Source organism: Ornithorhynchus anatinus, chromosome 10 (genome assembly GCF_004115215.2).
Source record: "Ornithorhynchus anatinus isolate Pmale09 chromosome 10, mOrnAna1.pri.v4, whole genome shotgun sequence".
NCBI lineage: Eukaryota > Metazoa > Chordata > Mammalia > Monotremata > Ornithorhynchidae > Ornithorhynchus > Ornithorhynchus anatinus.
Genome location: NC_041737.1, coordinates 7,226,592 through 7,252,454, shown reverse-complemented (window position 1 = coordinate 7,252,454; position 25,863 = coordinate 7,226,592). Strand labels below are relative to the sequence as shown.

The 25,863-nt window shown below is 45.4% G+C and overlaps 1 protein-coding gene across 4 annotated transcripts in view; it reads right to left on the bottom strand.

Moving 5' to 3' along the window:
• The window catches only part of SLC4A4 (solute carrier family 4 member 4), a 259,357-nt gene that overhangs the window by 110,237 nt on the left and 123,257 nt on the right, over positions 1–25,863 (bottom strand). For all 4 annotated transcript variants that reach the window (XM_029073646.2, XM_029073647.2, XM_003430899.5 and 1 more), the window contains one exon: positions 22,335–22,514. In XM_029073646.2, coding sequence (XP_028929479.1) covers positions 22,335–22,514 — 180 coding nt within the window. The remainder of the gene's footprint in view (positions 1–22,334; positions 22,515–25,863) is intronic.

Below are 25,863 nucleotides of genomic sequence, written 5' to 3'. Positions count from 1 at the left end.
GGCAGAACCGGGATTAGAACCCAGGGTCTTCTGACTCCCGGGCCTCAGCTCTATCCACTAAACCATGCTGCTTCTCAAAGCCCAATCAGGTTGGACACCCTGCCTGTCCCACATGGGGCTCACAGTCTTAATCCCCATTTTACAGATGAGGTAACTGAGACCCAGAGAACTGAAGTGACTTGCCCAAGGTCACACAGCAGACAAGTGGCAGAGCTGGGATTAGAACCCATGACCTTATGACTCCCAGGCCCGGGCTCTTTCCGCAACGCCATGCTGCTTACCAACTTTAGACAACAAATTCGCTTTAAATTCCTATTAGGGGAAAAGAAAAAGGGTGAGCTCGTGGTTCTCCGAGGGTTTTAAATACCTTCTTAGTTATACTTCTAATGCAAGGGGATTTATGATTGGTGTTTATTGAGTGCTTACTGTATGCAAAGCACTGAACAGAGTTGGCAAAAAGCTTTCCTGCTCAAAACAAGCTTAGAGTCTAATGAGGATGACTGATGAGGAAATAAATGCTGTGGGGTTGAGGGTGGGGTGAATACCAAGTCCCCAAAAGACCCAGATGCAAGTGATTTCTCTCTACAACCAAAAGAAGGGGTGGCCGGGGGGAGAGTCCTCCCCCACCCCACACAGAGCTTATATTTGCTATCCAATCTATCACTGTTATCCCCCTGGTTAAACAACCCTCAAACCACAGCTTTGTGTCTGTGGAACATGAGTACCGAAAGCCACAGCTATGTAGTTACACAGTGCCAACACGACAAGCTTCCCGGATTCATTCAATCGGATTTATTGAGCGCTTACCGTGTGCGGAGCACCGTACCACGTGCTTGGGAGACTACAGTATTAACAGAGGTGGTGGACACGTTCCCTGCCTACAAGGAGCTTACCCCAAAGCCAGTCTCAGGCCATCTCCAGTGCTTGGGAAATTTCACGCTGTACGTACAGGCGAGTCTTAATCATTCCAATTTATAGACTGGTAGCCTGACTCCTCCTTCCTGAACCGGCCACCTGCCTGCCATCAGGCCGGCCTGCCTATTTTATGGCTACCCCAGTGACCATCCACACCTCCAGTGGAGAGTTGGCAGGGATGCCTAAAGGCCACTCTCACAGTGGTCGGTTTTGGTACACGTGTGCAGGTCTGGAAAAGAGTTGGTTTGGGGAGTGGATGAAACCCAAGGAGAATTAATGATAGGTCTTTGGATTGTCCTTGAATTTCAGCTCCCTGCTGCACTCCCTGCCCTGGGATAACAACCAGGTGGCTAAACAAAAGGCTGTTCTCCTCATTACACGTAACACTTATTTTCTCCTTGTATCACTTACAGGGAACCATAGTGAGGCATCCGTTGCAGACACCACAGAAAACTACAGCTCCTGGCTTAAAAAGGCAGAGGCAAAGAGTAAAATCACATCAAACTGACTCTTTTCCCCCCCAAATCTTACATAAGTGACTCAGGCCAAGTTGTCCCAAATCCACCAAAAAAATGAAAACATAATTTATCATTCAGCTCTGTCCTGAGGAACAGGCAGATAAGTTCAGCCCCAGAGGAGCAATCTGGGAAGCGTCACGAAGGAGTTTAAAGTGGAAGCAGCTTGGAAATTTAGCCTCCAGAAATGAAGGTGGCCACTAATCCTATTGCTTAAATTTCATTCCCCGAGGAAGAGAGAAGTTCAGACTAGATACCTTAAAGTCAGGACATCGCAGAGCCCAGAAGAGAAGAATGCTGAACTCATCTGAAGTGGACAGAATCTACCACTCTGGCTGAGGGAACTGGGCTAAGACAACAGAGGAAAACAGTGTGGCCTAGTGGGAAGAGCCCAGCCACTGGAATCCGGGAATCTGGGTTCTTAATGCCTGCTCTGCCACTTGCCTGCTGTGTGACCTTGGACAAGTCACTTCTCTGGGCCTCAGTTTTATCATCTGTATAATTATGATTAAATCAATATGCCAATCAATGTTATTTATTGAGATCCTATTCCCTATCATCATCAATGGTAATCATGAGTGGCTTTGATAAATGGGGCTCCTTTACTAAGGTTGAGCACAAAATGAGACACGGACAGTCCCCAGCCTGATTAGCTTGTCTCCACCCTAGTGTTTAGTACGTCTGACGCCTAATAAGCGCTTAAACTGCATTTAAAAAAAAAGTAGTTGGAACCTTAACAGAAGAAGATGCTGATAGGAACTCAGGAGGTGGGGAGGTACGGGGAGGAAGGAATGGAGCCGATGCAATCGCTCAATCAATAGGTGGAATTTATTGAGCATTTACTGTGTGTAGATCACTGTACTGAATGCCTGGGAGAGATCAATACAACAGAGTTGGTAGAAAGGATTGATCGATTGGGAAGACTGGAGAACTGGGGAGAAGAAAGACCTCCCAGCCGGGCTTGGAGGGCCAGGAGGATTCAGCGGCTCTGAAAAGGGTGGAAAACATCAAAAGGCCGGGATGGGCAACAAAACACTGGGAAGGAAGCCAATGACTGAAATCATTCCTAACAGAGGAGCAACCATAAAGGGATGACAGACTTTTTCAGTAAAGAGCAGAAGCTGACAGGGAGCAGAGGTCGAGCCATGGGAAGCTGGCATCAGGGCAACTGCTGGGGGTGAAGGGGCCCCTCGGGAAAGTTGCCTCGTTGTTCTCCAATGCAGGAGGGCTCTGGTCGTGCCATCTTCTCCTGCTCCTCAGGACGGGTTTGGCAAGGAGGGATGAGACGACAGGGAGGCTCTGCAATTGTCAAAGTTAAACTCGAGTTCAAGCCCCCCACGGATCCTCTGAGAGGCTCAGGCCTCTGTCACGGTCTGGCTCTGCCCTCAGGACGAAGGCAGAACTGGCGGTGAACCCTGCTTTGAGTAGAGATGGTGTGGCATAGTAGTTAAAGCACGGGCCTGGGAGTCAGAAGGACCTGGGTTCTAATCCCGGTTCCGCCACTTGTCTGCTCTGTGACCTCCGCAAATCCCTTCATTTCTCCGTGCCTCAGTTATCTCATCTGGAAAATGGGAATTGAGACTTTGAGCCCCACGTGGGACAGGGACTCTGTCCAACCAAATTTGCTTGTATCCACCCCACTGCTAAGTACAGCCCGGCACATAGTAAGCGCTGAACAAATGCCATCATTATTAAATACCATTAAAAAAAATGGGCCAGTGAGATCGGATTGCCAAGACGGCTCTTCTTTCTCAGGCTGCTGTCTCAAGCTTCGTTCTACCACCGTCTCCGTCGGCCCATTAGAACCGACCGGTCCACTGCTCTGTCCCTTAGCCAGGTCTCACTCTTTCCCCCTATTTTTTCCAGGCGGGTGTTCCCCCTACATCCTGCCCTTCTGCATCCCGGATGCGGGTGGGCAAAATCGGTAGAAATCCCCGATGCGATCACCACTGCAGATGCTCGCCAGCTTCCTAGACTTTCTGCTGAACCTGGCAACATCTCTGCTACCTGAAGTAAAGTTCACCACAACAACTCTTACCCTGATTAATGCTGTGGAACAATTAGAATTTTCTTTGGAAAATCTTGAATGCAAAGTTAATGCCCTTGTAAAGAAAGGTAGCTGGGAGACCAGATAAGATAATCTTGCTTGAACAAATAAATGGTAATTAAATGTCATCCAATTATAAATTCTTTAGATCGTAAATTTACGATGGTGTCTTCTACCTCTTTTGTACTCTCCCAAACACTGAATATAATGTTCTACACAGAGCGTATGCTTAATTGTATTGATTTAGGTTTTGCGTTTGCTATCCAATCTTTCTCTAGTTTTGGTAAACCACAAAAAAACTAAAAACCAATTTTCAAAGTTTTCCATTCTTTTAGTTGTGTTTCCTCAAAGGCAGCAAATGGGTCTTCTACTTCTACTCTTCGCTCCCTAGCGCCCGATACATTGCTCAGCATAGTGCTCTGCACAGTAGGTACTAGATCAGCACTGAAAATAAAATTAAGAAAATTAAAATCAGATTTGGATGCTGGCCTTGAGACTGCGAGTCCCATGTGGGACAAGGGTTGTGTCCAACCCGCTTAGATTGTATCAATCATCAGTGCTTAACACAGTGCTTATTACGCAGTAAGCTCTTAATAAATACCGCAATTATTACGATTAGTATTATCGTTGTCCTTAGCTTCTGAAACGAGTACCGTGGGGTGGGCCACCCAAATTTTCACCTCAGAAAGAAGACTTTAAAACCCTCTCAATCAATCAGTGGTATTTATTGAGGAATTATTATGTTCAGAGCAGTGTACTCCTGAGTAAACTTTCAGAACTGATTGGAAGTATCCATTGGACAGTGTCCAGGAAATCCCCTTGGAGAATTTAGTTGGGCCACTTCATCTATAAAATGGGGCTCATGATTGTGAGCCCCATGTGGGACAGGAACTGTGTCCAACCCGATTTGCTTGTATTCACCCCAATGCTTAGTACAGTGCCTGGCACACAGTAAGCGCTTAATAACGGTGCTCAGCAGAGAGCAGTATCCTTGTGCCCCGTGGCTCACGGAAATGAGGGGGCAGCCGGGAAAAGGGCAGTGAACTCCACATGTCTCTGCTTGTAAGGGGAAGCCTGGTGGCACGGGACAGAGCAGCAGCGGAGAGGAGCAGGAATGAGACAATCTGGAGATCCCCTTGCCTGGTCTTCAAAAGGACATCAGCCCAAATCACTTTTCGGTCGTGCTCTGACAAGCCCACTTAAAGCCAATGTTACCCAAGTTCCCAAAAACCATCCCAATGTTGGCCTGCTTCGGATTCTAGATTTGCAGTCTGGACTGATATGTCACTCAACTGTATTGAGGACCCCTTCCCCCCTCACCAGTCCCCACCTGACAGGTCCCTGGGAGCCAGATTTCCAACAATTGGCCCTCTCTCAATCGATCAATCAATCAGTCATATTTATTGAGTGCCGGCTGTGTGCAGAACATTATACTAAACACTCGAGAGAGTACAAGTACTAGACATGATCCCTGCCCTCAAAGAGCTTTCAGTATAATGGGGGAGACAGACACTAATGCACTAAAATCAATTCCAGACAGGAGGAAGGTACAGAGCACTGAGTTATGTACATAACAGTTGTGGGGGATCCGAGTTGGGGAGGAGTGGGATTTCAGAAGAGCCTTGAGGATGGGGAGATGTGAAACAGGAGGGAAAAAGTTCCAGGCGGAAGAAAATTTCTCACCCCAAAGAGCCTTGGGGAAGGGGGGAGGTGGTTTGTGTTGGGGGTGGAGCGTGGCTGGATAAGTTCTGCATAGAGAAAAATGTAAAAATGTAGGCATTCTTCAATCGTATTTATTGATTGAGCACTTAATGTGTGCAGAGCACCGTACTAAGCGCTTGGGAGGGTACAATAGAACAGACACAATCCCTGTCCACATATTCCTCTATTCCTGTCTAGTGTACAACCCAGCAGTGACCAGGGATTCTTCCCGATGACAGACCAAGCGACTCAGTCTTGGATCAAATGGGCTCGCTGAACCAATGCCTCATGGCGCTTGTTGGAGGTGGGGAACAATTTAAAGCTGGAACTATCACGTTAGCCAATAGATTGTTTCCTCCTTGAGGGAAGAGATCATGTCTCCCAACTCTATTGTACTATTTTCTCCCAACCGTAGACTGTAAGCTTGTCATGGGCAGGAAATGTGTCGACTCATTCTGTTGTATTCTCCCACGAGCTTAGTACAGTGCTTTGCACATAGTAAGCGCTTGATAAATATCACTGATTGAATGATCGTTCCATTGTTTGACCACTGCTGCCTGGCCCAACAGATTGTAGCTCGAATTTGCCCCCTTTTCCTTCTTGTGGACCCATTAAACATTCTCAATTTGGCCCTCAAAGCAAACGGTTTGGGCCCTTCTGCTGTTAACCCACAAGAGGGGAAGCAGTGTGGCCTAATGGGAAGAGCACGGACCTGGGAGGCAGAGGACCTGTGTTCTAATCCCCCTCCGCCACTCGACTGTTCTGTGACTTTGGGCAAATCATTCATTCATTCTTTCAATCGCATTTATTGAGCACTTACTATGTGCAGAGCGCTGTACTATGCGCTTGGAGTATACAATTCGGCAACAGATAGAGACAATCCCTGCCCAACAACAGGCTCACAGTCTAAAAGGGGGAGGCAGGCAGCAAAGCAAAACAAATAGGCAACATCTCAGTCACTCAACTTCTCTGCGCCTCAGTTCCCCTCATCTGTAAAATGGGGATTAAGATTGTGAGCCCCATGAGGGACATGGACTGTGTCCAACCTGATTACCTTGTACCTAAACAGTGTTTAGTACAGCGCTGGGCACAAAGTGAGCACCTAACAAAGGCCATTAGAAAAAACTTATCGTTAGCATCAGCTGTGTGACTCTAGCCAGCAGATCCAGGAAGGGGAGGGTAAAGTTGATTAGGTTACCAGATCCATCACGCATTTCAGAAGGGCTGCATTCTGTCTGCAGATAGCCAGGTGGATTACTGTGTTTCCTATTACCTACTGCCAGAAAAAGTCTGTAAAATTCAATTTTCCTCTGCTCGACAAACTACATTTTACAAAGCACCTTTACGACTTGTGCTGACTCTGCCAATGATTTCTTAGCAATTTTCATCAAAGTAAAATTTATGTTTGCTGCCAAAAGCAGATTTTGTTATTAATTTGAAAATTGTTATAGGAAGCTGGCTGTTGCTAGCCGGTCCTATTTAAATATGTGTGTGTGTGTGTACACATACCCAAACACACACACACACAATCTCACACAAATACAGTCACACCCAGGCTATCTGAGCTCCAATCATCCTCGGTGTTGGAAGTCCGGTTATGGTTCACAAATGGAAACCCAGTAAGACTACTTCAGCTGATGAACATACATGCTGGGCTATGCATTTCCATTCCTTTATGGTATTGGTTAAGTGCTTACTAAGTGTCAAGCACTATTCTAAGTGCTAGGGAAGGTATGAGTTAATCAGGCTAAATATAGTCCCTGCTCAACATGGGGCTCACAGTCTAAGTAGGAAGGAGAACAGGTACTGAATCCCCATTTTATAGTTGAGGAAACGGAGGCACAGAGAAGTAAAGTGACTTGTGCAACGTCACATAGACGGGAGCAGAGTGGCCTAATGGAAAGAGCACAGGCCTGGGAGTTGGTAGGCCTGAGTTCTAATCTCAGCTCTGTCAATTGCTTGCTGTGGGACCTCGGGCTAAGTGATACAAGATCATCGGGTTGGACATGCACCCCTTCTCAGGCGGGGCTCACAGTCTACGTCAGAGGGACAAGGATTTAATCCCCATTATACAGACGGGGTAAGGAGCACAAGGAAGTTAAGTGACTTTCCCGAGGTGACACAAGAGACAAAAATGGTGGAAATGGGGTAGAACCCAGGTCCTCTAACTCACAGACCCAGCATGGTCTCGCCACTAGGCCAAGCCTCTCCCATCTTTTCCTTCCATCCTTCTTGATCCGGAAACCAGACCTGTCCAGTTCCATCACCTCCTTCTGTGATATCAAATTGTAATGATCCACTAGATTGTAAGCTCCTTGAAGGCAGGGGTCATATCTATCAATTTTATCATACTCTCTCATGTACTTAATACAGTGCTCTACCCACAATGGGTGATCAATAAATACCACTGATTGACTGATCACCACTTTGTTCATCTTCTCTGTCTGCCCCTCCCAATATCTCTCCCAGTCCAGTGAAATTTAAAAAAGCATCTAGGGGCTTCAATTCCTGGCAGGAATTTTAGTTCACTGGCATTCTTAGCAAAGAAGCAACTAAGGGAAAATTTCGACATCCCGGAGCTTCGGAGCTCAACGTCATTATTTCCTTTTCCAAAGTGGCTCGGAATGTCTGAATTAGACTATTCCAACAGCTCCTCCTTGGATGCCAGGTTCATTTTGGGGATCTCTTAAATAAACCTGTAACTCCGTGTATAAACATCAGAGAGCTAGGAGATCTGATTTCCTGCCGGTTGTTTTCGCAAGGTAAATCTAGGAAAGGCCCTATTCCGGAACTCTTAAAATTGTCTTTGGATTTGCTTCTGCCTGTGGAAATGTTAAGAATGTAAGCAAGGAATGGGAGAGTAGAGTAGGAATGGAATCAGTGAGAATCTAATGAGTACAATCTACTCTACAGGGTGCCAGACGGTCCACAAAACACCCCCAGCCCCAAATGAAGCCCCGAATCAAAACTGGAATTTGAAGAAGAACGGGTAATGGAAGAGAAAGGAGAGGAGAATAAAAGAAGGAGATTTAAAATCACCAAGATAGGCTTAGGTGATAAGACCACCCACTATGAGAGCAGAAAGTTGTAATAATCTCAGATTGTAGGTTTCAAGGAACTAGAAATGAACCTTTGTCAGACAAAGTAGATATGGAGCCCTTCTGCATGGACCAATTAGTTCCTTAAATTCACATAGTGTAAAACAAGTCCTCAAGGTCACCACAGGCCCTGTGAGGATAAACCGTCCTCAATTTGGGCTGCTGTCTACCTGTGAGTAGTAAAGCCATTTTAGAGGTGGTGTATCTTGGTGAAATGAAGAAAGAAAGCCAGAATTCAAGCCTCTTGTGGCATTAATTCCCACAGATTACTCAGTGAACTCACTGATGAATCAATCAATAAATCAGTGGTATTTATTGAGCACTTACTATGTGCAGAGAACTGTACTAAGATCTTAGGAGAGTATAGTACGATGGAATTAGCAGACATGTCCCCTGCCCATAATGAGCATACAGTCTAGAGGGGCAGATAGACATTGATATCAATAAATAATTTATAATAAATACTTTAAAGATATGTACATAAATGCCATGGGGATGGGATGAATATCAAATGCCCAGAGGTCCCCGATCCAGGTGCCTAGATGACATAGAAGGGAAAGCGAACTGGGGAAATGAGCGCTTAATTGGGGAAGACCTATTGGAGGAGATGTGACCTTAATAATGTTTTGAAGGAGGGAAGAGTGGTGGTCTGGAGTACATGGAGGGGAAGGGAGTTCCAGCCTAAGAAGAGGATGTGCAAAAATGGCGGGCGATGAGATAGACGAGATCCGGGCACAGTGAGTAACCTGGTTGCTAGAGGAAAAGAGTGTTCAGGCTGGGCTGGAGTAGGAGATCAGTAAAGTGAGGGAGGAGGGGGTGAGATGGCTAAATGCTTGAGGAAAAAGGCCTCGTTGAAGATAAGAAGCCAACTGGGCCTTCCATCTGTCCCTCCATCCATCCAAATCCCACCTGGGCACTGGGCAACTGGGTAGGATCGCTGTTGCTCCTTCATTTCAATTATATTTTAGGGGTATTTGTAAAGTGTTTACTATGTGTCAAGCATTAAGCTAATACAAGCTAATCAGGTTGGACACCGTCCATGTCCCATGTGACGGTCACAGTCTTAATCCCCATTTCCGGATGAGGTTACTGAGGCCCAGAGAAGTGAAGCTACTTGGCCAACGTCACACAACGGACAAGTGGTGGAGTTGGGATTAGAACCCAGGTCTTCTGATTCCCAGGCCCGGATTTCATCCACTAGACCACGCCTCTTCATTAACCGTGGTCTCGCAAAAAGGGCCAGTAATCAGTTGCGATAGGGGTAACAGCGAGCATGGCCTCCGTGCCCACAGAACTACGCACGACATAGTTTACAAACTCAACAGCCAGAGAGAGAGGCCCAGTGGAAACAAGGAGAGAACGGGAATTTACTGGAGAGAAAGGATGGCCATAACAGGAAGAAGCTAGCAGAGAACATTTCAGTCCTCGACCATTCAATCCAACTGGCCTAAACGGGAGTAATCCAAAACTGCTAAATTTGGATCGAGGAGAGGAAAACATCTGGACATTTGAACGCAACTGGAAAGGCAGCCAGTGTGCTTTCCGTGAAGCCTGGGCGCATCTCCGTTTCACAGATGAAGAAACTGGAGCTTAGAGAGTTCACGGGATTTGCCGGAAATCACTCGGCAATCTTCCAATGTCCCGTCCCCAGTTCTCTGCACTGGGCCACGCTGCCTGGTTCCTGGCCACATTTTTCAAGTTACTGGCTCTGCTCTGGCCACCGTGGGGTGGAGAGGAATAGGGGGCATCTAATATCTAATATCTCCCTGGCACCTCCCATCATCAAGGATATTCATGGAATGCTTCTTGGGTGCAGAGCACTGTACTAAGCACTTGGGAGAGTAGGAGACAACAGAGTTGGTAGGGATGATCCCGGCCCACAACGAGCTTACCAGCATGGCTTTACAGTTTGGGAATGACTAGTGTGTATGCTTTTGTCTAGTCCTGGTAGTGTTTATTGGGGTTTTGTTTTGAAACTAAGAAGAGAACCACTCTCTGCTTCATTGCAACGTAAGCAGCGGTAGTAACCAAACATGCTATATTACCAAACTAAGCACGTCATCAATAAGTGGTATTAATTGGGTGCTTACTGTGTGCAGAGCACTGTATTAAGTGCTTGAGAGAGTACAGTGCAACAGAATTGGTAGTCTTGTGTCCAGCCAACATATCTCTCTCTCTCTTTCACACACACACACACACACACACACATGCAGAGGTTCTTGGTGGAAATTAACAAATCATTCATAACTGAGCACTGGATAATAAAAATAGCTGACTGTCCAGTATCTATCTGGAGGAATGGCCACCCTCTTCATGACTAAAGATGGTTTCTCAAGATGGTTGCCAGAGGAACCCAGAACCTGCTGGCTCTAGACACTGCACCTGATGTTTGAGACCCAAAAGACCCAAAGGTGGGAAGAGCAATGCCGAATTCATATTAAATCTACAATCAAACACCTCTACAGACTGGCTCTTTCTTTGAAAATTATCCAGAAAACACCCAAAGGGACTGCTTCACTTGGACTCTAAACCCTGATCATTTCTGCCGTGTGGGGAGGGGGATTTCTTTCCTTAAAATATTCAATTAACGCTGGTCTTATTAGCATCACTTTTCAAGGTTCATCGAAGACAGAAGGTTGAGTTGATTTTTTTTTTCTGAGCAGGTTATAAAGGGGTATCAATCAGTGGCATTTACTGAACGGTTATTGTGTGCAGAGCACTGTACCAAAGGCTTGGAAGTGCAGAGTACAACAGAGTTGGTAGACACATTCCCTGCCCCCAATAGGCTGACAGCCTAGAGGGGAAACTGCCATTGATATAAATCAATATTTGGTGACTATATAAATGGTTTTTGGTTCTATAAATCATTTTTGGATCTATAAAGAAACCACTCTTCCTGCAGGGATGTGTCACAGCAGGAGATGGTGATTCTCTTCACCATCCCTAGAGAAGTGTTCTCAAAACAATGATTTCCGTTCCCCCTGCTACGAAACCCTGATTTCCATTCCCCCTGCTTCAACTGGAAAAGACCCCAGCGGAAGACCCCTAGTTGATGTCTAATGATTGTTTTCTCCCAGGAGGGTAGTGAGTCCTTGGAATCTGTGTTCTTCCACCAATCACTGCATTTTATTAAGCACTTGCTGGCTTCAATGTGCTAAGCATTTGGGAGAGTACAGTAGAATTAGGGGCAACATGGACTAGTGGAGACAGCATAGGATCCTGGAAGTCAGGAAACCTGAGAATTTCAGTTCTGTCCCTTGCCTGTTGTTTCCTCACCTACGAAGTGGAGGATGAAAAAGTGGCTAGAGCATGGCACTGAGATTAAGAAGGTCACGGGTTCTAATCCCGCTCTGCTGCTTGCCTGTTGTGTGACCTGGGGCAAGTCCCTTCACTTCTCTGGGCCTTACTTAGCTCATCTATAAAATGGGGATTGAGACTGTGAGCCCCACGAGGGACAGGGACGGTGTCCAACCCAATTGGCTTGTATCCACCGTAGCACTTGTAGAGTACCTGGCACATCGAAATTGCTTAACAAATACCACAATTGTTAATTATTATATATTATTATTATATATATTATTATTATACCTGTTCTCCCTCCCATTTGGACTCTGAACGCCATGTGGGACAGGGGTTGGGTCTGCTTTGCTTGTATTGTATCTATTCCAGCATTCAGTACAGTATTTGCCAAATAATAAGCACTTAACTAACACAGTTAGTAGTCACAAACACAATCCCCGGACTCAGTGATCTTACAGTCTAGCAGGGCAGACAGAAATTAAAGGAATTCACAGGTTCTTACAGATGAGCTCCCGAGGGGTCAGAAACTAAGAATGGGGCCTCATTCCGACAACGATGCTCTCGACATCCTCTCGGGGAGGCCTCTGCAGGTCGGGCCCCTGGGAAAGGGCCACTTTTCACTCTCAAAACCACAAGAATCTCAAGCAGGTGGGGGCACACGAGAAAAGGAAGGCAGAGGAAATGGAAGACAAACAATGATTTCACATGGATAAGGCAGACACTCGAGAAGCGGAGAGGTTTGTCACTAATGGTGTTAGGTTGGTTTTGTTCGGTGTTTCGAGGGAAAAGTTGAGCTGAAACTTCTTGAGACAAGGAGACAAATTGGAAACAGCCCAGAAGTTGCCATTACAAACCCAACAGCCCAACAAAGGAGAGTGTTCCCGGGTTACCCATGTGTCCAGGGACCCACAGTTAGTCTCCCTCTGGCCTGTTCAACCATACACACAGTCATAAGTGAATGTCCTCATCAGAGGGATCTAATTCAAGTGCAAAAAACAACTCTGTATTGGACGGTGGAAAAGAGAGTCTCTCTTCAGCCATCTAGGAATGCAAACCAAATGGGAACTTTCACTCCGTCCATTCTCCCCACAGGGCCGACCAAGTGGAGCTCTTTCTAAGAACAGACTGTTTCTCTGCGCCGCCCGTCTCCCTGACACCCACACCGCTCCTTCTCCTCCAGTGTGTTTTCACGAGCCGGGAGCTTTCCGGTGAATCCCTTCCTCTGGCTGTCGGCCACCCAGGCCATCCTCCCTCCCACGCCCCCGCGCCCCCAACAGTCGCCCACTTCCCACCTCCCGGTCCCCTCCCGGGCCCTGCGGTGGACTTACTCAGCCATCCTACGCTGGGGCTTCGCTGCACTCGGAGGGAATCATCCAGCGTGCGGGTTGCTAGGCAGGGCACTGAGTTCTCAAGCGGGCTGCGCGCTTTAGTGTCAGAAGCAGGAGACAGGAGGCGGAGGAGGAAGAGGAGGAGGAGGAGGACACACAAGCAGCCGTGGACGCGGCAGCAAGGAAAGGGTGGAAGCATGAAGTTAAGAAGGAAAAAAAAAATCTCAAACAAATCACATGAGCGAGTGGCGAGAACACCGACACATTCAAACATCGACACAGACCCTACAACACGAACACACAAACACAACACAATACAACTCAACAAATACGTGATTATACGCTCTGCCTCCGACTCAGGGCTCATCTCGAACTCCATCAGGGAAGACACGGATTAGGCCCCACAAGACATAAACTTTATCATCACAACAACAAAGGAAGCAAATGTGGATGTAGAAACGTCTTTAGAATTGGAGGTTGATTTGCATTACATATATGTACATGGAGAGAACTTCGGAAACTTAAGCAAAAAGAATGAAAACCTATTCGGAAATCGATTCCTCGTGCTGAATTCTGAAGGATTCGTATCCCACAAAATGAATGATAACGTGATACACCCTCCTTCTGCATGGGTAAATATTTTTCATGGTGCTCAGGGAAGAATCAACTCCCAGAGACAACCATCTCCTCATTCTCAATCCTTCAGCTACAATAATACAAATATTAATGAATAATTATGGCATTTGTTAAGTGCTTACTATGTGCCAGGCACTGTATTAAGCGCTAGAGTGGATACAAGCAAATCAGGTTGGACACATGGGGCTCACAGTCTCGATCCCTGTTTTACAGATGAGGTAACAGATGAGGTAACAGAGATGTGAAGTGACTTGTCCAAGGTCACACAGCAGACAAGTGGCGGAGCCGGGATTAGAACTCACGATCTTCGGACACTCAGGCCCGTGCTCTATCCACGACTCCATGCTGCTTCTCAGTATAGACAAACACATCCCACGACAAAGATTTATCTCTGAATATAGATCAATCCGCAAATTTGACTGTGACTGGGTTTAAGATAATTTGATTATTGACTGGATGAACAGCTATCCAGTGACTTTCAAGCACCGACAGTCATCACGAGGCATTTTGAAAGTGAGGTTCCATCCTCCAACTTAAAATTAGTTGTCAAATGGCTAGAGTCATCAAACTCTATCTGTGACTGGACTATTTTTGTTATTTACTGCACAGTGAAATAGGTCAGGGAGGAAGAAGAAGTGTTATCCCCCATAAGGTAGAAGAAGACAGAGAAGCAGTGTGGTTTGGTGGATAGAGCATGGGCCTGAGAATCAGAAGAACCTGGGTCTCATCCCAGCTCCACCACATGTCTGCCGTGTGACCTTGGGCAAGTCTCATCATTTCTCTGTGCCTCAGTTACCTCATCTGTCAAATGGGGACTAGGACTGTGAGCCCTATGTGGGACAGGGACTATGTCTAAACTGATTATCTTGTTATCTACCCCAGAGCTTAATACAGTGCCCGGCATATAGTAAGTGCTTAACAAACACCACCATTATATATTATATAATTGTATACAAGGATAATGACTGTCCTACAGCCCGTTAAATATATGAATTGATTACTGATTCATCAGTAAAATTCTGGATAGAATTATCGCTCACCTTCTGACATCCCTACTTAGGAAGAAAAAAGATCAGGGATTTCGGAAGACCCCAAAACCAACTAATAAGCACATCTCCAAGCTGATGGGCATCAGCTGATGGGCATCTTTGCCTGCGATGGGGGTTAAAGTAGGAACCAAAAGAAACTGAGGCGGTTCCAATCACCGGGGAAAGAGCTTGCAAAACCTGCTGACGCGGGTAGTCCGATTTCTAACCCAGAACCATTTCAGAATGAGAACGCGTATGGCAAACTTGGGCACACACCAAACGGTACATTCCAGAAATGTGGGTTACGATGCATTTAAAGAGCAGTAAGTGATGTCTTCTGTCTTGAGTCTGATGCTTTTTTATTTTTTCACTTCTTTTATATAACTGTACCTCTGCAAGCTTTCAGGGTTCTGAGTAACTAAAAGGGGGGAATTTGATCTTCTTGAGTTACTTCCAGAATGGTTTCATGCCAAGAGGAAGACGTGCATTCAGAAGCCCTGGAAAATGCTTCCTTGCTGATTTCATGCTTAAAGCCCTCCAGGATCAGTGGGGTAGGTGCTCGGGGGGCACAGGACCTCTAAGAAAGGACCGTGGCAAATCTGGATATAGAGAGACGCAGCCCAAACCCTCCTAGAGCTGGTCCTTAGGTGACATTCATGTTCACCATTTGACTCATCAAACAGATTGCATCCCAGATTGCACCCAGAAGGGGCTGGAAAGTCAGGTGGCCGCAGGAAACCCGCGGACCAGATCAATCACCTCAGCATTTTCACCGGCTAATCTGGTCGGGGCAGTGGAATGGCAACTGTACCAAGCATAAGGGATAGAGGCTGGCACCTATGAGATAGCCAACAGCAATCTCTTTCAAGCACTGCTAGGGCTCTGCTGTCATGATGTCCTCCTGAACTCTGTGTGCTTCTTTTAAGCTACACCTCCCTTTGCTAGGCTCTGCTCGATCCCCAGGGGTGACTGAAGGACTCATGTTTGTTTCACCCATGTTGATTTCAACTCCTGAAAGTTTCCTTTCTTTTCGTGCACTGCACCGAATTTGCTCCTCTTATAGGCCCCTTGTGCTCAGATTTTGAAAAGCTTGTTTCTAAAGCTGCAGCAAACCTTGCTGTAATTAGAGCGAGATAATAGGGTAATGGGGTATAATTTATGGTATATGTTCCTCGTACTGTGGGGTTTTTTTCACTTTTGAAAGATTAAGAATCTTCCTTAATTCTGCTACCATTTTATGAACTGGAAGGCTGGCAAAAAGGAGGATTTAGCACTGCAAAAAAACTGGGAGTGGGTCTTTGGTTTAAACGAATCTCAACCAGGTATGACTAAAACCTATATTGCCAGTTATCTATAATCTCCCCACTTTAAGCCTCTTGTCTGCAGTGTGACCTTGGGCAAGTCACTTCACTTCTCTGCCCTTCAGTTACCTCATCTGTAAAATGGGGATGGAGACCAAGAGCCCCAAGTGAGACAGGGACTGTTCCAACCCGATTTGCTTGTATCCACCCCAGTACTTAATACAATGCCTGGCACTCAATAAGTGCTTAAGAAATACCACAGTTATCATCATTATTATTATTATTATTATACAACCATTCAGCTTGGAATCCTGTTTCCAGAGTCTGGCTTCAGGCAGACATTTTGGAATCTAATTCAGATTAACATGATTTATCAAAGTAATTCCACTACATTTTTTTGTTTCAAAGGAGATTTTCTAGCAGACAGGCCAGAATCTGCAGGTAAGGCGGTGCGTTTTGGGGGACAAACTCAAGAGAATGACTCTTAAGAGCCAGTCACCGAACCAGCAGCTGAGCATCACAAGTGATGTGTGAGGCAGCCGCTTTCTGGGAAGAAAGAAGACTTCCTCAAGCTGTAAATTTTGTTTGGGAACTAGATGAAATGGATCACTTCAATCCCTACTTTGCATAATTCAATGCATTCCCAGTTGCAATAGCAAGGAATCCCATTTTTTAAAATGCAGTTTATGGAGGTTTTCTTCAACTTTCAAGTAATGGCTTTCACTTGAATGATTTCAAAGGCCGTCTTATATAACCGGAATAGCAAGAATTGCAAGAACAGTGACTAGGAGCAAAAACAGAGAATGAAATGCAGAGAATAATGAAACACTAGGATGTCCCATTAACATTTGGCTGCAAATATTACTCTGGCCATCATCTCTGCTCAGGTTTATTACCCAGTTCCCATGCTCTTGAGAGAGATGTCCATTCGTTAAGATACTCGCTACGTACAGACTATTTTTTCTGACATGCCTGAAGATGAGATATAGAAAAGGGGCTGTAAAACTCAAAGTCCTAAAAATCTTCTTTTTACTCCTTTAGGGATAGAAAAAAATGAAGGCATCAAAATCCACATTAACATTTAGCATGAGATACCCCCCCAAAAAAAGGAGGTGATAAAGAGTCCAGAGCAGATACATAGCCGATAAAGCAAGTGAACTGTTATAAAATTCAACTATTCCTTTTAATAGCGGGTGACTAAATAGACCACCATGTCTTAAAGGAGATGTTGATTACTTCCACAAGTCATTCGGTATATCCCTCAGCCTCTAGTCAGAGGAATGTCAGAGCAGAAGGTTTATTCCATTTTAAAAGATTTTCAGGGGTGGCAGAGCCACAGAATCTCTTTCCAGTCTTGATTCACCCCAGTGGTCAAGAATAGTTTCCTTCTATCTAACCCAAACTTCTCCCCCTGCAATTTGTTTCTGTTTTATTTTCATTCTTCTCTGAAGATGGAGACGTTCTGACACCCACAGAATAAATTTTCAATTACTTGAAGACAGATTCACCTCTTAACCTATGAATCACTCACCAATGTCAAAAGGGAATAAACTGTTAGTCAGCTGGATTACTGTTTAACTGACTGTTTAACATGTAATTGTGTTTCTCCATCACCTTTACCTGAAGAGTAGTTACTCTCCTTAGACTTCTCTCTTTTTTTAATGGTATTTATTAGTTACATAGTATGTGCCAGGCATGTTATTCAGCACTGGATTAGATACAAACTAATCAGGTTGGACAAAATCCACATCCCATATAGGTCTCACGATCCCCATTTTAAAGATGAGGGAAGTGAGGCACAGAGAAGTTAAGTGACTTGCCCAAGGTCACACTGCAGACAAATGGCAGAGCAGGGATTAGAACCCAGGTCCTCTGACTCCCAGACCCATGCTCTTTGCACTAGGGTACGCTGTTTCCCTTTTGGAAAAAAAAACCCCACACGCTGGTTCTAGAGCAAGATAGAAAGCATGTGGTCCCCAACCCACAGTTCTACCCTAGGTCAAGTGCAGGGGGGTGAGCACTCATCCTCTGTCTCAGTGAGGAGGGAGTAGAGGAGAGTGTAAAGGAAAAGCCTCAGTGGGTGAGGCAAAGAAAGGAAGGCCAGGGACGGAGCTGATAAAGCCATCCCTGAAACTTTGTGAAGACATCGATGGAGAGGGAAAGCTGGGAAATGGAGGGAGGGGCTTTGGATCTCCAATATTAATTCCCTTTTTCCTCTTCAATTTCCCTTCTCCACCCCATTCCAATCCTCTCAGTGGAGTCATCTAAAGCCCCACTGAACCACGGACCAGACAAGGTATAGCCCATTTTTTAACAACCATAAAAATGAAGATGATCCAAAATTAGATTTTTGACCACCGCGGACAGCATGGAAGTGCTCCTGTTGGGAAGTTCGCTTGTGAATTAACACCTCTCAACTTCTCTCTGCGACTCTCCTATGAGTGACTCTAAATCATCCAATCAATCAACCGATCAATGGTATTTACTGAATGTTTACTGTGTGCAGAGCACGGCGTAAGCACTTGGGAGAGTACGATATAACAGAGTCGGTAGACGTGCTCCTTGCCTACAAGGACCTTAAAGTCTAAATGCTTCAAATAACGGGAGAGATGGCTAACGCTTTTCCTGGCAAAACTCTGAGCCAATGGGAGTCAGGTATAAGCCAGGAAGTCCCAAGTATTACGAGGCCATAAACCTAATGCCGAGAGATGGGAAGTCAGCAGGGCATAAATCTGACACTTTCAGACTGCACACCTCATTAACCTCTTTACACAACATTAATACCGTATGAATGCATCCATTAAAATAAAGAGAAATTATAACACTTGATTGAAATTTACTACCTGGGAGGAATGCCCATCATAGCTCACAGACCTTTTGGATTAGTGACACCAAGTTAATAAGGTATCTTGGGATGGGGGTGAATTGTGTCATTTTAAGCATCCCTCCAATTATATTCTAACCAGTTGGGATCCCACCCATACTGGGGTGCTAAAAGCACACAGTTCATCCTGGACCGAGGGGATTTTTAGAGAAAACAAATCACTCACCCCTCTAAAGGATGAGTTTTGTAAGGTTTGTGTAAGGTTTATAAGGTTTTGTCCTTAATGAAGCAACTTATTATTGTTGCCATCAGCTTTAAAGCAATCATCTTGCCCCCATCTATCTTACTCATTGCTCTCCTACTAGAACCCAGCCCGCATGCTTTGCTCCTTTAATGCCAACCTATTCACTGTTCTTGATCTTGTCAATCTCGCCACCAACCTCTCGCCCGTGTCCTGCCTCTGGACTGGAATGCCCTCCCTCTTCATATCTGACAATCACGCTTCACAACTTCAAAACCTTATTTAAAGCACATCTCCTCCAAGAAGCCTTCCCTGACTAAGTCCTCATTTCCTCTTCTCCCTGGGATGGCACCTTTTATTGTCCCCTCCCTCAGACTTACAACACTTATGCATATATCCCAAATTTTTTATTTATATTAATTTCTGCCTCCCTCTCTAGACTGTAAACTCACTGTGGGCAGGAAATGTGTCTATTAACTCTGTTATACTGTACTCCCCCAAGTGCTTAGTACAGTGCTCTTCACACGATGCAATTGATTGATCGATCAGAATGCTTGCACTATCAAAATGACTACTATCACCGAAGGCTATTATGGGAAGGCATTATTATTCCTATTTTAATGGACGACTCTATAGCATTTTCTACTGAGAAATTCCCTTCCAAGATTATATAAAGTGGTTACGCAATCTGGAATTAATTTATATAATGAATTAATAATGAATGCTGAAGTGTCTCAAGAAGAGATTCACCCACATAGGTTTCTGAGAGCAAGAAAACTAGCTGCAGTAGTCATATGGAAAACGAAAGGAACCTAACACCCGAAAGTTTCGTCTAACATAACTCGTAGGTCTGAGAAATCCATAACACTGAGAGTTCTTGGGTCTTGACCTCTTCTCTGGATATTTAAAAAGAGTCAGGAAATGTGAATCTCAGGGATAATCTAAACTTAGCCTTAGTCCAAGCATTCTTTTTTTTTTAAATGATATTTGTTTAGCATTTATTATGTGCAGGCACCGTACTAAGCATAGGGGTAGATACAAGCTAATCAGGTTGGACACAATCCATTTTCCACATGGGGCTCACAGTCTTAATCCCCATTTTACAGATGAAGTCACTGATGCACAGTGAAGTGACTTGTCCAAGGTCACACGGCAGACATGGGGGAGAGCCAGGATTAGAATCCAGCTCCTCTGACCCCGGGTCTGCGCTCTCTCCACTAGAGAGAGCTGGTGGAAGTAGTTTGCCTCAAGACGCAGGAAGGAAAAGTCCGGTATTCTGATCCACCTCTTCTGTCCTGCATGTAGGAATCTGCAATCAATCAGTGATATGTACTGAGTGCTTACTGTGGGCAGAGCACTGTACTAAGCATTTGGGAAAGTACAGTACACTAGAGCACAAGAGGAGATGACAATTACCTAATGAAATATTTGTGCAGGAGATTTGTGCACCTTGGTATTCATATTTGAGATCCAATTCCACTGGAGCATGGACTGTTGGACTAACTGCTCTTAAAATCAGCCCCCTTTCTCCCAGTAACTCTGAAACCGAGGATTCCTGTCGACTGTAAGCTCCTTGTGGGCCGGGAACGTGTCCACCAACTCTGTTATATTGTGGTCTCCCAAGCGCTTAGTTCAAGGCTCTGCTTACAGTAAGCTCATAATAAATACAACTGACTGATTAAGGTTCCACCAGAGAGACCAGTCAGTAAATCGAATTTATTGAGAGTATTTATTGAGTATTTATTTATCGTATAGAGCACTGTACTTAGCACTTGAGAGAGTACAGTATAACAATATAACTGACACAATTCCCTGCCCACAATGAGCTTACAGTCTAGAGAAGGTCTCCTGGTCCGTTGAGCAAACTCTCCCACTCCCCCTGTCCCCTCCACGCCTCCTTTATGAAACAATTTGATTTTCTCAAGAGGGTGGGAGGCACGGCATGGTACATCAAGCTAATCTGAACCCCCACAGGAGCTGTGGTTTTACCCCATCCGCTTCCTCATCCCATGACAACCTTACCCGCAGCGAGTGCCACCATCCCCCACATCTGACTGGTCAAACACCAATTAGCCTTCTGGCCCAGAGTGGTCACTGATTTTCAAAACATCTTAGGGAAGGCGAGAAAATGGAAGCCTTTCTGACCAGTAGTGAGAATGCAGAAGAATTGGCAAATTAAATGGGAGTGCTCCGGTGCAGAGCTCCCTTTTTTTTCCAATTATCTATTATCAACAATTCATCAGATAACAGTGAGCGTTTCACCCTCTCCCGTACCTACAAACACACCAAGAGCCTGAGAGAATGGGTGAATCCTAAAACAAAGCTGTGAAAGCATCCTAATATGGTGCTCTCCCCTAGACAAAGTCAAACTTGATGTTGAGTGATGAAACCCCATTTGCCCCAGAGGGGTTGGTTGTGTAGCATGGAATTTTATTTCACTGCAATTTATTCAAACCCCCTGAGTCACAGCAATATTTTATGTGTTATTCCGCAAGCTCAGTCCAACGCTCCCGAAGCCTGGCTAATGTGCACATTTCTCTTCAAGCCCAAAAGATTGGAAAACCTCCACTAACTCCTTGCTGAACACCTAACCTCCAGCACCCTGCTTTTCTTTTTAATGGTTACTGAGCTGTTTCCTGCCTCAGACTTCAGCCAATCCAGCGATGTATTTGAAAAACAAGATTCAAGAACCCAGAAGCTTGTCCCTCTATGGTCAAATCTATGAGGAAAGTACCTCCAGGAAGGGAATATACAGAAACCACCAAAGTCTTCTCTCTCTCTTGTCCCAATCCCAGCGGAGTAAGAATCCATCTAGATTAAACACACCCACATTTGACTCTAATTATAGCAAATGGAAAAAGCCCCTTGTCGTGGAAAGTGGCCCAGGATAATGCTAAGCCTTAGTTTGAAGACCTGATTGAAGGGACAGCGCCTTAGGTAAACCCCCTCGAGAGAACTTTAATTACCTCAGCGATATGTTCTGAGACCCAACATGCACCCTGGATCACGGCAGACTCATTGCCTGACAGTCTGCCCGACCACGTCTGTTGAGGAGGGTGCCCTGGGTCCCCTCTCTGTGGGTGGCTGCGTCTGCCCACGTGAGTCAGGAGGGCAGTGGATCAACGGGTAGGCCGCAGCCTCCGTGACCAAACAGTGCCCGCTCCCCTGCTAGGCCATCCCACTGGATGCCAAGAGCAGGGCAGAAGCTGGAAGGCTGCAAAGAGAAAGTCATGAAATGGCGATGGAGCCAGGACTCGAGAGAAAGGAAAGAAACCGAGAAAGACGACTGAGGAACCTCAGAACTGGACAAGGAAGTGGGGAGGGAAGAACATAGAAAGAAAGTTGGAGAGGAAAGAGATCAGGGAGAAGAAAAGGCAGGAGCCAGCTGGCCCCACATTACCATTATCGGTGCCGCTAAACATCCTACTTGCACTAGAGACCGTCTTCCCGATGTCTGCCAGGGAGCGGAGGTTGGATTTCTTGGTTTGGTGCCGGTGTTTCCGGAGCAGGGTGTACGTCACTTTATCCTTCAAGTCGGCCCTCAACAGTCCTGTCTCGATCTGGTTCTCCACTATCATGTCTGGTACAAAAAAAGAAAAAGAAAAAAAATCAGAGGGCCAGTGTGGCCTTGCAGAAAACAGCATGAGACTGGGAGTCGGGCGACCTGGGATTCCCCAGTTACTACATGACCTTGGGCAAGTCACTTAACCTCTCTCTTTGCCTCAGTTTTCTCATCTGTAAAATGGGGATAGAATGCCTGTCATCCCTCCCTCTTAGACTGTGAGCCCCATATGATAGAAGGACTGTGTCCAATCTATCTTGAACGTACTACAGTGTATGGCACGTAATGAGCACTTAATAATAAACCCTTAATACCATCACTAGATTAAGGTTACTGTCTGGGCTGTTGTAGGAAATCAGTGAGGTGAAGTAGGATTAAGCGAACTGATTGAGTGATTTGATGCCACTGGTGAGGTGAGAGAGGGGTGTCAAAGGGTCTGTGAAGGCAAAAATCCACTCTTTGATACCCTTTGGATCCTAATAGAAAGTCCACCTCATAGTTGAAGTGCAGACTCAGTCAAAGCAATTCCACCATCAATTTTATGAGAGCTTTGCATCATTTCCAACCTCTGGACTTGAGAATTTCCTCTGTCTTATTCCCAGAGGACTTTCTTCTCCCTCGCACCACCCTCCTTTCATTTCCCTAACCATTCTACCTCAGTGCTTGTCCTCTCTCCCCCGGCCAGAAACTTCTGGTTACAACAGGTACTTCTTAACCCAAATGCCATCATCATTATTATTATTATTATTATTAACACCTGTGTGGCTTTTGTTCTTAATTAAGGGTCCATAAAAAGGACAGGATCCAGATCGAAATCTCCCCAGTCACTCGTTGCAAATCCTTTCCAATTAGAGGCAGGGATGGAGGGAAGTGTGTGTATGTGTTTGTGTGTGGGAGGGGTGGGGGGGGTTCACATTTATCACAGATGCTTTTATTTTATGGCTAAGCTGAAATTAAATCTTGGGTTTTATAAATTCAGCTGTTTCTATTTCAGTAAGATGGTGCTGAATTCTTTCTCTACAACTTCTCCTGTCTTAATGAAAAAAGGAGAAGGAAAGGAAGGAGGAGACAAGAGAAGAAAAGACAGAAAGCATTTGAGGAAATAGGAAACAGAATGAGGAATGGTCTGATCAACCTGCCCAGTTCAGAAAGACCGACTCCATGAAGGGCAGGCCGGGAATAAGACCTTTTCCCCTCTCCAAAGAGAGAACCTTGATTCCCAGAGCCTCTTTGACGCAAAGAAATCTTTGGAATGCACTTGAAGGGCATTGCCTTTCTATGTGAAAGAGGAATTCAAACCCCACTGGACCGATTACAGGTGTGATTTGAATGGCCATCCGCAGGAACAATTATCGTGGCGATTACAAAGAGCCATCAGTCCGGTTGTGCTCACGTTCTTTCTTAGGCCATTAAATCTGAGTGAATTACCTCAACGGGAGCTAAGCCCATGGACAAAGGATCAGTTAGTCAGGAAATCCCACTTTAAGTCAACTGGGGGCACAGAATTTACCAGCGCTTAAGGTGCCGGGGAAAAATATATTCTTCTCAAGACACCACTGGTGGGCAAATATGTGGAACGACTTGCTCTCCTACTCCCTCCCCACATTTTGTCGCTTTTTGTACGTGAGATCTCATGGCTCGCACTTGCTTTCCAAGCAGAGTCATTTGTTGCCAAATTGTACTTTCCAAGAGCTTAATACAGTGCTCTGCACACAGTAAGCGCTCAATAAATACGACTGAATGAATTAATCTCCAGCCTCCTCCCTTCCCACTTCCCGTCGTTCCGTCAGACAGTGATATCAGAATTCACAGATGATAATAATGGTATTTATTAAGTGCCCTCTATGGGCCAAGCATTCTGCCAAGTGCCACGGTAGAGATAAAATAATCTGATCTTAACCCACAGAGGAGGGGGTCAAAGTCTAAGGAGAGAGAGCAGATATTTTATCGCTATTTTATAGAGGAGGAAACTGAGGCACAGAGTCATTACTTGTCCAGGGTCAGCAGGCCAGTTGATTCCCAGAATTCTGAAGCATTGTCCTCTAGGGTATGGGGTTCTACAGTAGTGTTTACACTGACCATGTACAGTGGAAAACAAAACAAAAAAATTATCTGGAGAATATGATAAACCAGATGGCCTGCTTTTCATCTTGAGTGCAGGTGAGGTTGGGGTGGGACTTTGAGATAGGAGTGGGTGACTCCCTGGGGGGAAAAGCTTTGACAGGGCAGGGACTGGATCAAAATAAGTGACTTGCAATACTCTAGACTGTTTAAAACCTTTGTTACAGGAGTCCTGCCCTCTCCCTCCCCAACCCCACCACCTCCTTACTATGCATCTGAATCCCTCTCCTTTCTCCAGCTAGCTCTTTGGGGAGAATTTATTTCCAAACTGATTCCTGGGTCCCAATTTGAACATAAATCCCGTCATCCTGACTCAAAAACCCATCTGTCAACTTTACAACAACCCCCAGGCTCTTGGGTAACCACCTCTCTGCCGTTCTTGGCTATGGAGACAGCCGATGGTGTGAGCCCCCAGAAACTTTTACCTTCCATTTCCTTTGGAGAAAGCCCAACCTTTCCCCTACCTCGTGCTCCAAGTGATCTCCTCATGAATCAAATTTCAATTTTCAGCCTCATCAGCCTTGTCAACTATGAGAAACTTTCCATCCAGTTACATTTGGTCCACATCCACAGTTGTGGACTCGGGAGTTGTATGCTGCTGAGAGGAAATGTAAACTCACTGCCTCCTCTTCTAGAACCTCCCCTCACAGCATTTAGGTACATATCTGCAATTTATTCATTTATATTAATGTCCGTCTCCCCTTCTAGACTGTAAGCTCATTGTGGTCAGGGGTTGCGTCTGTTTATTGGTGTGCTTACTCTCCCAAGCGTTTAGTACAGTGTTCCGCACATAATAAATACGATTGACTGACACACACACGGATCCCAGGGATACTGGCCTTTTTATCCCTTTTATTCCTTCTTATTTGTTGAGCAATTACCTGTTTTCAACAGCACCCAGTTGTGTTCATCCAACAGTCACCCCTAGTTGTCCTTGGCCCTTCTTGACTTCTATTATTCTTTGTCTATTTATGTACTTCTCCATCCATCCTTTTAAATCAATCAATCGTATTTATTGAGTGCTTACTGTGTGCAGAGAACTGTACTAAGCACTTGGGAGAGTACACTATAACAGAGTTGGTAGGCACATTTCCTGTCCACAGTGGGCTTACAGTCTAGAGTGGGAGACAGGCATTCATACAAATAAATAAATGACGGGTAGATGCATAAATACCGTGGGGCTGAGGGAAGGGAGAATAAAGGGAACAGATGCAAATGCAAGAGCAAAGCAAAAAGGAGTGGGAGG